At 35.9% G+C, this 14915-nt stretch overlaps 1 protein-coding gene across 1 annotated transcript; it reads right to left on the minus strand.

The window, feature by feature from the left end:
• Window positions 1–4916: 4916 nt before the first annotated feature.
• Window positions 4917–14321, minus strand: LOC136803728 (uncharacterized). Its single transcript, XM_067060447.1, has 7 exons — window positions 12037–14321; window positions 11423–11773; window positions 8954–9280; window positions 8118–8521; window positions 7673–7751; window positions 6412–7302; window positions 4917–5318 (listed from the first exon to the last, which is right to left on the minus strand). Exons 1-7 carry the CDS (start codon window positions 14284–14286, stop codon window positions 5088–5090), a joined length of 4533 nt encoding a protein of 1510 aa, XP_066916548.1. The 5' UTR covers window positions 14287–14321; the 3' UTR covers window positions 4917–5087.
• Window positions 14322–14915: the final 594 nt, after the last annotated feature.

Consider the following 14915-nt stretch of genomic DNA (forward strand, 5'->3'; position numbering starts at 1 on the left):
TTAATGACCAAACGGGTCATTCATTTCTTGAGGGCTATGCATGCCCTCAAAAATCTCCTGCCTCCACTGATGCAAGTTACCAGCGCCCATCTCATTATATTTCTTAGAAATCATGTCAAATTGAAATTCAGCAATGATTTTTGTATAATCGAAACGACCCTGCCTAGACACTGCCGTACATTGTCATTGTACGGTGATTTACGGTGGGTAAGGTGGGGTGTACAGTATAGCAGATTTCAAATTAACCTATTTTCACCCCTGTACAAAGGACATTTAGATCCAGCCCACCATACACCACTGCACAATGTGCAGCAGTCCCTCTTTAAAATGATGACAGTTTTTTATTCGATGAATTTTGATTGGTGCTAGATGAGTTTGGTTAGTAAAAGTTCCAGCTTTTCCTTCCCGATGGGATGATAGATATTGGCTCGCTCTTTAAGGGCTCTGACCATAGTCAGAAAATTGATTTTAGTATTTGAACATAAAAGTTATGTTTTAAGTTCTTTAACACTTTTAACAAAGAATTGCCTTTATAAATTGCTTTTTAATCAATTCTCTTCAGAGTAATTAAGATTTTAATTGCAGAAATGACGTTATGAACTTTAAAAAGACGTTAATAATATGTTGCATCACCTTCTTTTATAAAAAGTGCTAAGTTTCAAAATTTCTTTACACTGTCCGCAAAGAATTGAACTATTTTAAATTTTGCGGAAAATTTTTCTAAAAAGATGTGTCAAAAGTTATGACTGTTTTTTTAAGCAAAATCCAGATGAAAAATTGATGAAAAACCACTATTTTGAAGATTTCGAGACAAAGAAGCATTTACAAAAATTTTCCGCAAAAATTTTTACTGTTCGCTAAAAGATACACCATCTACTTCGAAAAAATTTTCAAAATGTTTTTTCTTCGCCGAAACTAAGCTCTTCAAAGTTGAAATACTCTTCCTCGCAAAAGTCTTCCTTTTCTTCTTCATCAAATTTTTTCATTGCAATTTTTGAATTTTCAGATTCAGGAATAGTTTGTCTAAGAGAAAATGTATAACATGCCATAGTTTTGTTGGTTACATCAGTCAGAAAACACATCTTAAACACGGCAATCATGAAAAATTCACTATGGTCAGAGCCCTTAAAAGCTTTAGCGTGGGCGTCTGCTAATAAGCCGTCGGAATGTAAAAAGAATGGGCAACAAAGTAATAAATCAAACTAATCGAGCTTCAATCAAACTTCACCGATCTTGATACACCTTTTGCTAATTAGGATTTTCATTTTGAATCATGGTACCGTTGTTTGCATAAGATTCCCATTTCTGCACTAAGATTCTTGTTACTTTTCTGGAATCTTTCCTCTATATATTCTCTTCACTGGATGAACGGCAAGATATTGGGAAAGGTTTGTTTAATGGGATGCAGTTTAAAGCAGTTATGAAGGAGTCAAAGTTTAATCTCGAGGAGTATTATTTCTTTAAAGCTTAAAGTTGGCTAGTTTTTACCCTGCAATTTTCTAGTCCAGAAGCTGGAGCTCAACTACTCAACTGCTTTTTGCCTTTAATTGGCTCTTCCAGAAAATGTCCGTACAAGGGGGTGGGGGATATAGTGTCTGGAGGGGGGTAGTGAAAAATCTACGAAATTTGCCTTGTCCTGGGGGGGGGGGGGGGTAAACTTGCTCTCGATGGGATCAACTGATGCTTGTCCGGGGCGAGGGGGTTAGACCTGTTGTTCGGGGATCAAAAGTCACAATGTCCATGGGGGGGGGGGGGCGGGTTTCCAAAAAATGTTATACCCTCCAAACCCCCCCCCCATATTCAAATTTTTTCTGGAAAAGTACAATGTCTTTATCACAAGTTCACAAGTTCCTTCAAAGCACAAAACGAGGTTTCTGGCATCAAAGAATGAAAAGTTCATTTTTTCTTTTTCATTTTCAAAAAAAATTTTAATTATTTTTCTCAAGTATATTGCAGTTCTCTGAATTATTCTGAATTGAAAGATTTTGTTTACGCTTTATAGAATGGAATTCTTTAGTCGCATTTTTGAAGGAATATTTTTTTTTAATAGATTGAGATTTTTCATTAAAAAAAAACAGGGTATCTATGATCTGTGTGTACAATACATTGTGTATATTTTGTGTAACGCTCCATTTAAAATGCATAATGCTGCAGGATTCACGTTTCACGCGTCTTCGTCGTTGATGTTCGAGTATTATGCGAAATTTTCGACTTCAAGTCGTCTTGTTTGAATTTTTTTTTCCTCTTCTGAAATAGATTATTAGACCACTTATAAGCTAAATGTAAAGGATTTACCACAAACATGTCCTAAATCGCGAGAAATGCTCGTTTTCCCTAGTGCCAAAAGAGAATTTCCCCAAAGAAGAAAATCTGATTTTTACCGGAAGGAAAAAGTAAAATTATAGAGAAATACTCAAGATTCACGACATTTTATTAAAAGAAAACTTAGTCACATAGCTTGAATAAGAATTTGAAATCGACCGATTCGAAAATCGATTTAGTAGTGGAAGGTCATGACAGAAAATACCAAAAATACCAAAAAGGCCACACAAATTTTGATCAGCTGTTTTAACGGGGCCAAACGACAACTTTATGTAAAAATATTTAACGAAAACAACAAAAATTCACGTAACACAACAAAAATTGTACACAACAGGAAATTCCAAATTACCGTTTAGTTTTGTAAATAAACTTCCTCAAGACCAGGGTGTCAGGTATGATTTCCAAATGTATCTTGCTAATTTTTCACAGGAACTAATTCAATTTTGTGGGAACTAAATTTCGTGTTCACTTTCTTATACGGACTAGTTTTGCAAAAGTACAATTTTCATAAAATTTGAGTGTCAGTCACAAAAAAAAGTTTGATCGTACCGTTGCACCATCAAAGTTAGTTTCTGCAAAAGTTAGTTCCCATCATCAAGATAATTATGAGCAAAATTATTTTCACGATCATCATATAACAAAGCAAGTAAACAATCAATGTCAGTGCCAACTGACCAATTTGATCCGATTTAATAATATTTAGGATCCACTTTCTTTGTTCATTGATGTTGCTATTTCTAATGCTTTTCTTAATTCTTTTTCAATCTTTTTTTGTTCCTTTGCATTTGTCAACAATTTTTTGATCTTCCGTGTATCATGCCTATACCTTTTAAATTTCTTTGTAGCTCCTTGTTGTTGAGTGACGTTCTGTTTCTGTGCATTCCCTTTAGTATGTCCCATGCCGGATAAATGTTCTTCTTGTCGTAATGCATTATTGGACGGTTCACCACGAACTTCAACGGAAGAAGTTTCATTTATTAAAGCTTCAACAATAGGCCCAGTGTGATTCTCAGGACTTTGAACGCAACTGCCAATGTACTCTTGTTCCATAACAGAATTATCGTGAACACTTGGCAAATCTCTGCCGTTACTAACATTCGAGTTTAAAACTGTTTGTGGTGGATGAAACAACCTCATTGGAGGATGTGCTCTTAACAAAAATTGGGGTTGAGGAAGTAAACCCCATCCCGGGGAAGGATGAGGTAATAGACCATCATCAGGATATAGCTCTTCACCTGGTGCAGGTAATAGACCATCTTCTGAGTAATGATTGATTATGCGTGGTGAATGTATACGCATATGATTGTCACTTGGTATCCACCTCATCATTCGGAAACCATTATTTGGTAAGCCAGCTCTAGCGTTGAAAGGTCCATGAAAACGATGGTTCCCATGATGTTGATGTGTTTGGTATGGAGGACAAAATGATGCCGAAAAAAATTCATTTGATGCCCGATGAATATTTCTTGTACTTTCATTGCTATCATTTGCTATTTCATGCCTGACCACGCCATTCGACTGTTGGCCAGTGAAATGAGTTCTTACTTTGCCTTCTTGTGGATTGGCATCTGAGTTCGGTAAATGATTTGGAGGAGAAAAGGTATCATTAGAAGCCTTCGAATTAGTTTTTGTAAGCTTTTTCGATAGATCTTTCGAACTGGATGTTGCACTTTGATCAGATAAAGATATTTCATTTTCCGTTTGGTCGGTCATGTCTATGGTCTGTTGGCAGCACACAGAATCTACATTTAAGTGGGAATTGTTAATATCACTATCTTTCTGTATACTCGCAATTGCCTTCTTTGTAGAACCTCTCGGTCCTTTAGTAGTCTCTTTTGCAGTCTGTTGGCCTGATTTAGAATCAACGTTCAAGTTCAAAAGGTCGTCTTTATTTTTAGGTTTACTTTTACTCGTCTTCTTTGAAGATCGTTCTTCAGTGTCCATTGGCGTTTGTTGGGATTGTAAATCATCAATGTTCTCAGAATCTGAAGAATCGTAATCAATCAGTCGTATTGCGCAATCAACCGTACATTCCGAAGTTGTTTCGTCATCAATAATTTCTTCTTTGATTGTATCAGATAAAGAATTTTGATCCGATTTCTCCACTAGATGTAGTTTTGCTTCGTTTATGGACTCTTCCAAAGCCTGTTTGGCAATATTCACTGACGTTTCCAGTATATGTTTGGAACTGGCGATCGACTCTTCGAATTTCATCTTAGCATCATTGATGGATTCATCAAATCTTTTATTAGCAACTTTGATGGAGACATCCAACATTTTTCTGGCATTCTTAATGGACTGGTAAATTTTCTTGTTGATGCTTCCCAACGATTCTCCTATCATTTTTGCTTTCGTTTTTTTATGTTGATTTCTATAATTTGTTTTTATTTATCATCCTATAACCAAATAATAGTATTACTGTTAATTAAAAGTGATCAGAAAAATTCTGTTAACATACAAATAAAGAGAATTAAGTTTTTCAGGGGTTCCTTCAATTATATGAAAGGAATGGATATCACAGGAGAACGATTAGTCGAATTAAGTTCCTACGGCTTTTGACATCATTAGAAATCAATAGATTACAGAAAATAATGTTGCCTTTTTGAAAATTGGTATTTCCAAGAAAAATAGACGAGGCTATAAGAAGACCCTTATCACAAAAAGTCCAGATGATACAAAATTTCGCTATTAAAAAACCCGTAAAAAATATGAAGTAAACCGTAAAAATAGTTCTTTCATTTTTATTCTTTATATATTATGTTTTGTTAAGGCTCAGGATAGGAGTTCGAATCTGCTTGGTGATTTTCTTCTATAGTGGATTTGGAACGTTTAATATCCAAAGAATCGTCACTTTGATCTAATTGTCGTTTCAAATTTTTCTTGGCTTCATTCTTGAGAGATCCGTTTCGGAGCACGTCTGCAATATTGATGTGGTTTTCCGCACAATATCTTTCGACAAGCACATTGAAATACTGTACAGATCGGTCTTTCCAATGCTTAAAAGTGTTGAAATTTAAAAAAATAATGAGTATCAATTTTCATATCCAAAAATCGTGTTTGGCTTAAATAATACCCCAACCGATTTTAATTGAATCCTTGAAACATTCAACTTGTAAAAGCAAGAATAATCAAAACTAAATTCCCTAAGAAATCTTTCCATCGATTCACTATTTGCATCGTTGAAATGTCTTCTGACATTACATCACTGACCCAACAGCTGATTGGTTGCAAGTGACGTAAAACCAATCGATACGTCATTTGCAACCAACCAGATGTTGGGTCCGTGGAAGACATTGCAACGGTGCATATCATGGATATGCAATTTATGATATGCACCACTGGAGAGTCTTCAAGAATTTTTTTAAAATTTTCCAACCAATTCATGATATGCACCATTGCAATGTCTTCCATTCCACCCAATAGCTGATTGGTTGAAAGTGACGTATTGACTGATTTTACGTCACTTATAACCAATCAACTATTGGGTCTGTGATGTAATGTCAGAAGACATTGCAGTGGTGCATATCATGAATACGTCACTTAAAGATAGAAAAAGTGATGTATTCATGACATGCACCACTGGAGAGTCTTCAAGAAGTTTTTTAAATTTTTCCAACCAATACGTCACTTAAAGATAGAAAAAGTTTTTAACGGGGCAATTCGCGAAAGTTTATGCTCGCGAAAAATTACCAAAAAAATGAAAATCTATAAAACCTCGAAACATCAAATTTTTTGCATTTTTTTATCCTTTAATGCCTTTTTAAAGTCGAAGAGCAACCATCTTTATCAGATTTAAGGTATATTTTTTACTTTTAAGCCAATTTTCATTCGAAAATTCTCATTTTTATCCAACGATTCGCCAAAGTTTGTGCTCTCGAAAAACATTTTTTCATCAAATTCGCGAAAGTAAATGTCGTCAATTTCGCGATTTTTCGACCTCGCGAAAGTTTCTGCTCGCGAAAGTTTGTACGCCTAAAGTATCATGAATATATCAAAATTCAAAAAAATAAACAAGATAACATCCTCCCCTACCAAGAATTTGCTGTGTCTATTAAGTGAAAATTTCCTATCAAATTTCCCCTGACTTACCTGTTTTACACTTTCAGCCTCGCCAAACTCTTGGATCTTTTCCTGGTAATAATCTATTTTCTTTGTTTGATATTCAATATGAATGTCTTTTGGTAAAATCCCTAACGTATTATATTCTGTTTGTCCTTGTGTAGTTGATGGTGGAGTTGACTCTAGTATGGTTGGAGAAGCATCACCTCCGAGAGGTTGATCTGATTGCGTAACCATTGGTGAATTTTCGTTGTTTATCAATGTTGAAGCCTCGTTTCGGTGACTTACATTTTTAACATTGTCATCTTTACTGGGTTCATCACCGATTTCAATGACGTTTTTATTAATTTTACTTTCCATTATGGTCGAACTATTTCCTATGTCATTTGTAATATCACAGATTTCAATTATCGTTTTATTTTTGTCAATTTTACTTTGATTATTGGTTTCTGGTTGGTTATTGTCATTTCCACTATCACCATCGCTTTTCACATCGAATATTTTTATTTGATTTTCCTTTTTATTGTTGTCGTTCTTCATGTCGATTTGACTTGATTTTGGATTAACTTTAACATTGCCACAACTTTCGTTTTCAGAGGACGATGTGCCAAGCAAGGAAACGACTTCCACTGAAGGTTTTACAGTTTGTGGAGTTTTTATTGTCTTACTAGATGATGGAACAGTTTTTGCAACTTTAACACCGTTACTCGGACCATGCTTAGTCAGATTAGAATTAGTTTTATTTTTGTCTTTCGAAGATTCTGGCGGCTTTTCAGCTTCGGCAAGTTTTAGTCTACCAATATGTTTACGATAATGTATAAGATTTAATCTATCCAATTCTGCCATTGGGATTCTATTTCGTTCACATTCCTGCTTCAACAATCCATAATAGTGAGCATTGGCCAGATTGTGATCAAGAATCTATGAAAAAGAATGTTTAAAAAGGTTATACCTCCAAAGGGGGAGGGGGAGTTTACGGGATTCATTTCGCAAAAAAAGGGCATATCTGAAAAGTTTATTCCGACACAATTCCAAAGAATATTAAAATACGACTTGAAAGCGTCACAGAAATGCGGATACTACCTCGTCTCCGTTTATTCCAGGCTTCATTTACGTTACTGATGGACGCCAGAGAATACAAATTATCTGGTGCTATCGCAGTAAGCATAAAAAGCCGATAATACGCAGGAAAGGAGGTTGGTGCGGATAATGTATTTCGACAACCGACTATGGGTGGATAAAAAATCATTGTTGATCTTAAGTTAAACAAGAACAACTTTTCACAACAAACCTCGTCTTTGGTGGCATTTTCGTCCAGCTTTGGTTTGTATTGAACACCTTCATCTTTTCCAGACAATTGATTCAAATACCTAAAACATAAATAAAAACAACTGATGCTGGAGGTACATCGTACATTGAAACCTTAACAGCAGTTTATTTCACAATGAATTCAGCCAATACAGGCCAAGATACTCCTTTTAAAATTCCCAAATCGAAGAATTTTTGCAAGCGAGAGGTCGTGGGTTCAATTCCCACTCGATTCGTTACCTTTGAGAAAACTAGGAAGTACATTAGTGCAGGATCCGTTGATTCATTAAGAATTTTTGTATACACGTTCTTTATAAGAACAAAACTATATAAGAATATAAGGCACGAATGTTAAGAACTGTTTTAGACTTAAACTCAAAAAGTTAAGAACATCCGAAGGATGTAATTCAAAAGAAAAGTTCATTTACCTTAGTCTGACATCATTCAAACTATCATATTTTTCTTTCGTGCGAACAATTCTTCTCACTTCTTCAAAAGTGTAATATCTATACTTGTAATCGTTAGGTACATCTTTTAAGGTAATTTTAAGTAGTTCTGCATCTATGTTGTAGCGATCACGTGACGAATGTCTCCTGTATGAGCTTCTGCCGTCACCTCTTTCAGATCTATGCCCCGAATCATGACCTCTCCAGCTGTTATGTCTTCCATTAGAACCTCTCTCAGATTGTCTCCTCTCCTCATATCCTTGGTGTTTGCTTTTGTTTTGCACAAATTTTGATGGTATAAATTGGTTTATGGATAAATTGTTCTTTTTCAAGAAAGCTGCCACTAAATCTCTGAAGTACCGATCTGCTAAGAAAATGATGGTACCCTAAAACGATAAACAGATAAACCTTTATACTTCCAGATTGCACTGCGAAAGAATCCATCTCGGGATACTATCGGAGTTTCCGATTTTTCTAAAAAAAGCGATGCATTGTGGGATTGTTTCGGGAGTATTACAATAGAAATCTCTTAAGAATTCCTCGAGGGAATTCTATTGCAATACACCCGAAACAATCTCACAATGCATCGCTGTTTTAGAAAAATAAAAAACTCCGATAAGGTCTATCCCCTAAAAATTCATTTCAAATTCTTAGAAAACAAACAGGTTTGAAAGTTAATCAACTGTAAAAATGCTTTTCCATTTTAAAAATAATGTTGTTATCAGTATCCAGTGAAGCAAAAGAACGTCAACGTGGTATAGAAAAAAAGGAAATTTCATGGAAACACGCACTAAAATATGGTAATATCAAATTAAAACCTTGTGTTTCTGTTTCGATACATCAAATTTGGAATTATCTTTCATCAATTGGCAATATAATCGTTCACGGTCCTCCTCAATATCTGTCATCACATCTTCTGGAAGTACAATCTCCAATTCTTTGATGTAAAATTTGTAATCCTGCACTTCACTATGTTCATTTTTCCTCGTGCTCTCTGCATCTTGAAGTGATGGCCATGTCACCATGGACTTTGCTTCACTAAACGTGGTTTTACATTTTAAATTTTTCGCATTGATCTTCTTCTCTTTACAATACTTCAGAATATGACCACCGAGATGAATCTTCGCATCCAACTTTGACAAACCCTAGAAATAGATGTGTAATAAGGTTTAGTTGTATTTGATAAATGAACGATCTAATCAATCAATTCAAAGAAAAGTCGAGCACTTTTTTGACTGGGTACGACTTGTAGGGATAGTAGGCACCCGTCAAAGAGGTAGTTCAAAGAGACATAGAATAGCATTATTTATCTGAAATCACGACAGACGCTTTCCAAGATTGACTGTTATTGTCTTTATTTAAACAAGCTAGATGCTGAATGGACCTACCTGATGATGAAAGCTAGATAGCAATGCGAGGAGAAAAATGAAAAAAAATCAGTCAGAAAATATAGCGTTTAGCGAAAATGCATAACGCAATAAATTCATCATTGATTGTTGATGGGGGGAAAGGGAAGGGTTGTAGGGAAAAAATAAATAGAAAGTTCTGGTCGCAAAAATCAGTTTTATTGACAATTGAATCATGCTTGATGGTGAGCATTGTTATCAATAATGTTTTTGTGTAAAAAACGTAGAAATGAATATAAGGAAAAAATCCAATGAAAATCTGCAAACACGGCAATTTCCGGCATTTTCAAACGGAAACAATTTTTTCTCAAAAATCGAACTCGGCCATGTTTTGGGCATTGTTAATACACATCTTTGAGCAAAAAATCAGAAAAAACCAATGATAAAATCTTGAGAAAATGCCAAAAAAAACAGTTTTTCCGGCATATTTCCCGCATTCTCGGCCGGAAAAAAATGTTTTTTGAAAATCGGGCTTCGTCACATTTTAGGTATTGTCATTTTGCATCATTGTGCAAAAAATCAGAAAAAAATTATGAGTCAACATTGAGAAAAGCTATATTTTCTTATTTGGTTAAAGGGAATTTCCCCAAAATACGAAAATCCATTTTTTAAGGCGAATAAGAATTTTCCGGGAAAAACCACTTCAGCCATTCTTTAGAGAATCTTGCCCTCCATCTTTGTACAAAAAATCAGAAAAAAGTAATGACAGGATTTTGCACAAAGTCCAAAAAACCCTATTTTTAGGCAGTTTTTGGCCCAAATTTGCCCAAATATATTTTTTTTCGAAAATCGGGCTCCGTCACATTTCGGGCATTGCCATTTTGCATCATTGTGCCAAAAATCAGAAAAAACTAGTGAGCCAATCCTGAGAAAAGCTGGTAACAGACGGACGAACGGACGGACGGACAAAGGTTAATTTATAGGACCTCCAGGTAGGTCCAAAAAACGTTTAGAAACCAAAATTTCATGCTATTGAAATATTCTTTCATATTCAAGATATTGTGAGCAAAGAAAACATCTATCTCGTCAAAAAATTGAGTAATTTAACTAAGAACATTGATGTATGCTTATTAATAGTGATTCTTATAGATAAACATGCGTTTTTTGAGCCAACAAATTTTTTTTGAAAAAATCTGCTTGAGCCATCTTTTACCTATGATGGTACCCTACTTTCATGCAAAAAATCAGAAAAAGTTAATGATCCAATTTTTCACAAAGTCCAAAAAACCCGTTTTTTAGCCGTATTTTGGCCCAAATTTGACCCCAAATTTTTTTTTTCGAAAGTCAGGCTCCGTCACATTCGAGGGTTTATAGTTATGCATCTTTGTGCAAAAAATCATAAAGAATCAAAGAGCCAATCTCGAGAAAAGCTAATACCTAAGTAATTGATAATGTGCTTATAAATAAATATTGAACTTGGCCAGTTTTTCTATAAAAACACGCCAAGAAACCAAAATTTAATGTCTAAACACACACATTCTTCAAAAGTAAGCCCTCATGAGCAAAAAAAAAATCCATCTCATAAAAAAATTGAGTAATTTTAACTAAGAACATTGATGTATGCTTATTAATAGTGATTCTTATAGATAATTGAGGGTTTATAGTTACACATCTTTGTGCAAAAAATCAGAAAAGACTAATGAGCCAATCACCGGGAAAGCTAATAACGAACGAACGGACGAACAGACGAACGGACAAAGGTTAATTTATAGGACCTCCACCCCACCGGGGTAGGTCCAAAAATGGTCAACCATTAAGGAACAAAAGCAATTAGTTTCGAAAGAATTATCTTCGAAGAATAGCGCTGAAAATAAGAAAAGTTTAATAATCCCGACCAAGTAAATCCTCTTTTACCCGCTAGGTGATAAAAACAAATTCTACCTGTTTTAAATCTTTTCCTTTCAGTACACCGTGCCGATTCGCATATTGTACCTTCAGATCATGGAAATGTTTGAACTTTTCATAGGACATTTCACGTGCAACATCGAGGAAACATAATGAACCGTATTTTTCTTCTTTATTGACTTTTTCGCGTTCTTTAGTGACTTTTTCGCGTTCTTTGACGACTTTTTCGCGTTCTTCTCTTTCTTGGTTGAGACGTATGTCATGCTTCTTTTTGTCAATTTCTGCATCCATCTTTCGAACTCGATCAATATCAATATTCCGAGCACGACAAAAGTTTTCGACCAACGTATTGAAATACTTTTTGCCATAGTTTGCCATAACTTCACCCTAAATTAAGAAAAAACAAAAGATTGCTATTGTTTATAGTCGAAAGACAGAATCGCAGTGACTGGTAAGATCACAAAGATCCGTGAACATGATGAAAGGTCTCATAATGAATATGTAAACCTACATTATTTTCTCGGTGTCACGAAATTTAAGACATTCAATTCATGGTATAGTGTCAAGTAAAAAGCATTGTAAACGTATACAAATTCAAAAAATAAGTTTTTCTGCATAAGGAACTTATTACTTACAAATTCAAAACTTACCCCATAATCATGTTTCAAACCAGCATCAAGCCCATTAACATGACGCGTCTTCTTTCGTTGAAAATCTGCAACAATAGTGTCAGGGATGAATGGCCACAATGCCGACGGCCGGTAAATCTTGACGTAATAATCACAGTAAGGTAACTCCTCTTCTGGTGTTTTATGTTCACATGTAGCATAAGGCGTGTGCAGTTTTTTATTCTTTACTTTGTCTGCTTGTGGCGATTCGGGTTTTTCGTTAAGATCATTTAAAATGGATTGAAGTTTATTCATTGACTTGGTCTGGTCTACATTTAGAGGGTCTGGTATTAGCTTTGGTTCCTCATCAGGTAGTACAACCTCCGGTGATGGTGACGGTGATCGTCTGTCGTCGTCAATTTCAAAATTATACTCTTCGCCGTTGATTTTACGATGGCTCAATTTATTCATTCGATCATGATTTGATTCTATCAGCGGTTTGGCAATTAATTCTGTCGTAGGTTTGTTACTCGATTCTGTCGTCGGTTTGGCAATCGATTCTGTCGTCGGTTTGGCAATCAATTCTATCGTCGGTTTGGCAATCAATTCTGTCGTAGGTTTGTTACTCGATTCTGTCGTCGGTTTGGCAATCAATTCTGCCATCGGTTTGGCAATCGATTCTGTCGTCGGTTTGTTAATCAATTCTGCCATCGGTTTGGCAATCGATTCTGTCGTCGGTTTGGCAATCGATTCTGTCGGCGTTTTGGCAATCGGTTCTGTTGGTGCTTTTTCAATCGAATCTGTCGAATCGTCGAAGTCGCCATGTTTAGGTACTGTTATTGTTTCACTTGTTTTAAACTCCTTCGTAGCTTTTTTCAAAATAGATCTTAGCTTTGGTTTAGGTGATGATATCTCTAATGGAGGCTCCTCTGCAAGATCAATGACAGGTTCGTCTGTTGTAGGGGATGTGGGTCGGTAAATGTCTTTCAACTCCTCTCTACTTTTCTTTGGTCCAAATACTCCAAAGCCTAACGGTGATGCATGACTTTTATCTGGGGTATTTGTGTTTTTAAGCCATGGCGGGGGAGTTTTTGATGGAGTTTGTTCTGGAGCTTGTATTTGGGAGGCATCATGCCTGATATCTTGAATATCCCTACCTTTATTAAACCAAGGCGGGAGAGCTTTTGCTTGAGTTTGTTCCGGAGTTTTTATTTGAGAGGTATCATGTCTGATATCTTGAATATCCCTGCCATTATTAAACCAAGGCGGGGGAGTTTTTGCTGGAGTTTGCTCTGGAGTTTGTATTCGAGAGACATTATGCCTGATTTCTTGAATATCCCTGCCTTTATTAAACCAAGGCGGGGGACTTTGGAGTTGAGATTGTTCTGAGGTTAACGTTTCGGTGCTAGGAATTGATAATGATAAATCACTCTTACGAGGTGCCACGGAGTCCCATGGATACTGCACTACAGCTTTTTCTTTTGGTGGAGGATTTTGAACTTTTGAAACATTGCGAGGTGGTGAATGCGGTGGACTCGTTAAATCAATCTTTGAAGGGTTTTGGCTTTGAGGTGGACGAAGAAGTGGATGACCAGGAGCTGACGGCCGTACGATTGGTGCATTTTGACGCATCCTTGGGTTTGGATTTGGTATAATTGGACTCCTTATCATATTTGGAGACATAACAGGAGGTCCCATAAATGGACGTGGTGGGGCGCCGACAAATCTAGGAGGAAAGCGGTTGGGTATAATGTAGGGTTGCGGAGGGAAAGCGTGTGTGACAGTGTTCGTAGCACCATGAAAGAAAGCCATTGTTACATTTACATTATTCGGCTGTTGAAGAAATGAATTTACATTTGAAGCATGTCTATTAGAATCACCGCGATATCTACCTCTGCGTTTATTTGTAAGACGTATAGTTCTGTATCTACCACCTCCTTTTTTCACTCTAACACGATGTACATAGTCATTATCATCAGAGTCCCCCGATCGGGAGGGAGATCGTGACGGGGATCTCGACAATGATCTTGAGGATCTTGAACATCTTGAGGACCTTGGTGATCTTGGTGATCCTGGAGTCCTGCTTGGCGATCTTGGAGACCTTGGCGATCTTGGAGATCTTGAGGATCTTGAGGATCTTGAGGACCTTGGCGATCTTGGCGATTTTGAGGATATTGACAATCTTGAAGATCTTGATGATCTGGACGAGATAGATTCGTGATCAGAATCATCATTTTTTGTAAGGTCTTGTACCACTGGTTGTCTGTAAGGATCAGTTGTATTAGGCTTCATTTTTCATTTTTGTTATTATTAATTTCATCTTTATTTCTAAAAAGATAAAACAAAAAATAGATAGATATATGAAGAAATTTATTCAGCATTATCAAGGGAACATTGCAGAATGATGAAACCTGGGCTTGGATCTGAAAGACCCAGTGTTATCAAGAAGATAGGGGGTTTATAAACCCATAAACCTTCGAATATAACAAGCAACGCTAAAGATAGTCATAGACGTAAAACTTGCAGTGATGAAAAACAAATGCAATATTTTCTTGGTGATTATAAATATAAAGGAGTATGTAAGGAGTATGGACGAATAATCTACGACAAGAACAAAAGATCAGCACAAAACATATAGAAATCTTTGTTGTTTAGATTGAAGACAGTACATAATAAATAGAGGTTTACAATAAGTGAAATAATAGTCTTTAAATATAAAAGAACTATGATAACAGCCTTAGGTTATATATTTAAAATAGTCGAATAACACAAACAAAGCATATTGTTTTTTTAACATTCTGGGATAGCTGCAATGCATCTTTTATCGGTATGTATATAAATAGGTTTTGATGCAAAACAACACCAAAACATCATACGACGTAAGAATCATCCCCTTTGGGATCAGCTTATGTAGGGCAATC

Source organism: Clytia hemisphaerica, unplaced genomic scaffold, assembly GCF_902728285.1.
Source record: "Clytia hemisphaerica strain Z4C2 unplaced genomic scaffold, Clytia hemisphaerica genome assembly, whole genome shotgun sequence".
NCBI classification, from domain to species: domain Eukaryota; kingdom Metazoa; phylum Cnidaria; class Hydrozoa; order Leptothecata; family Clytiidae; genus Clytia; species Clytia hemisphaerica.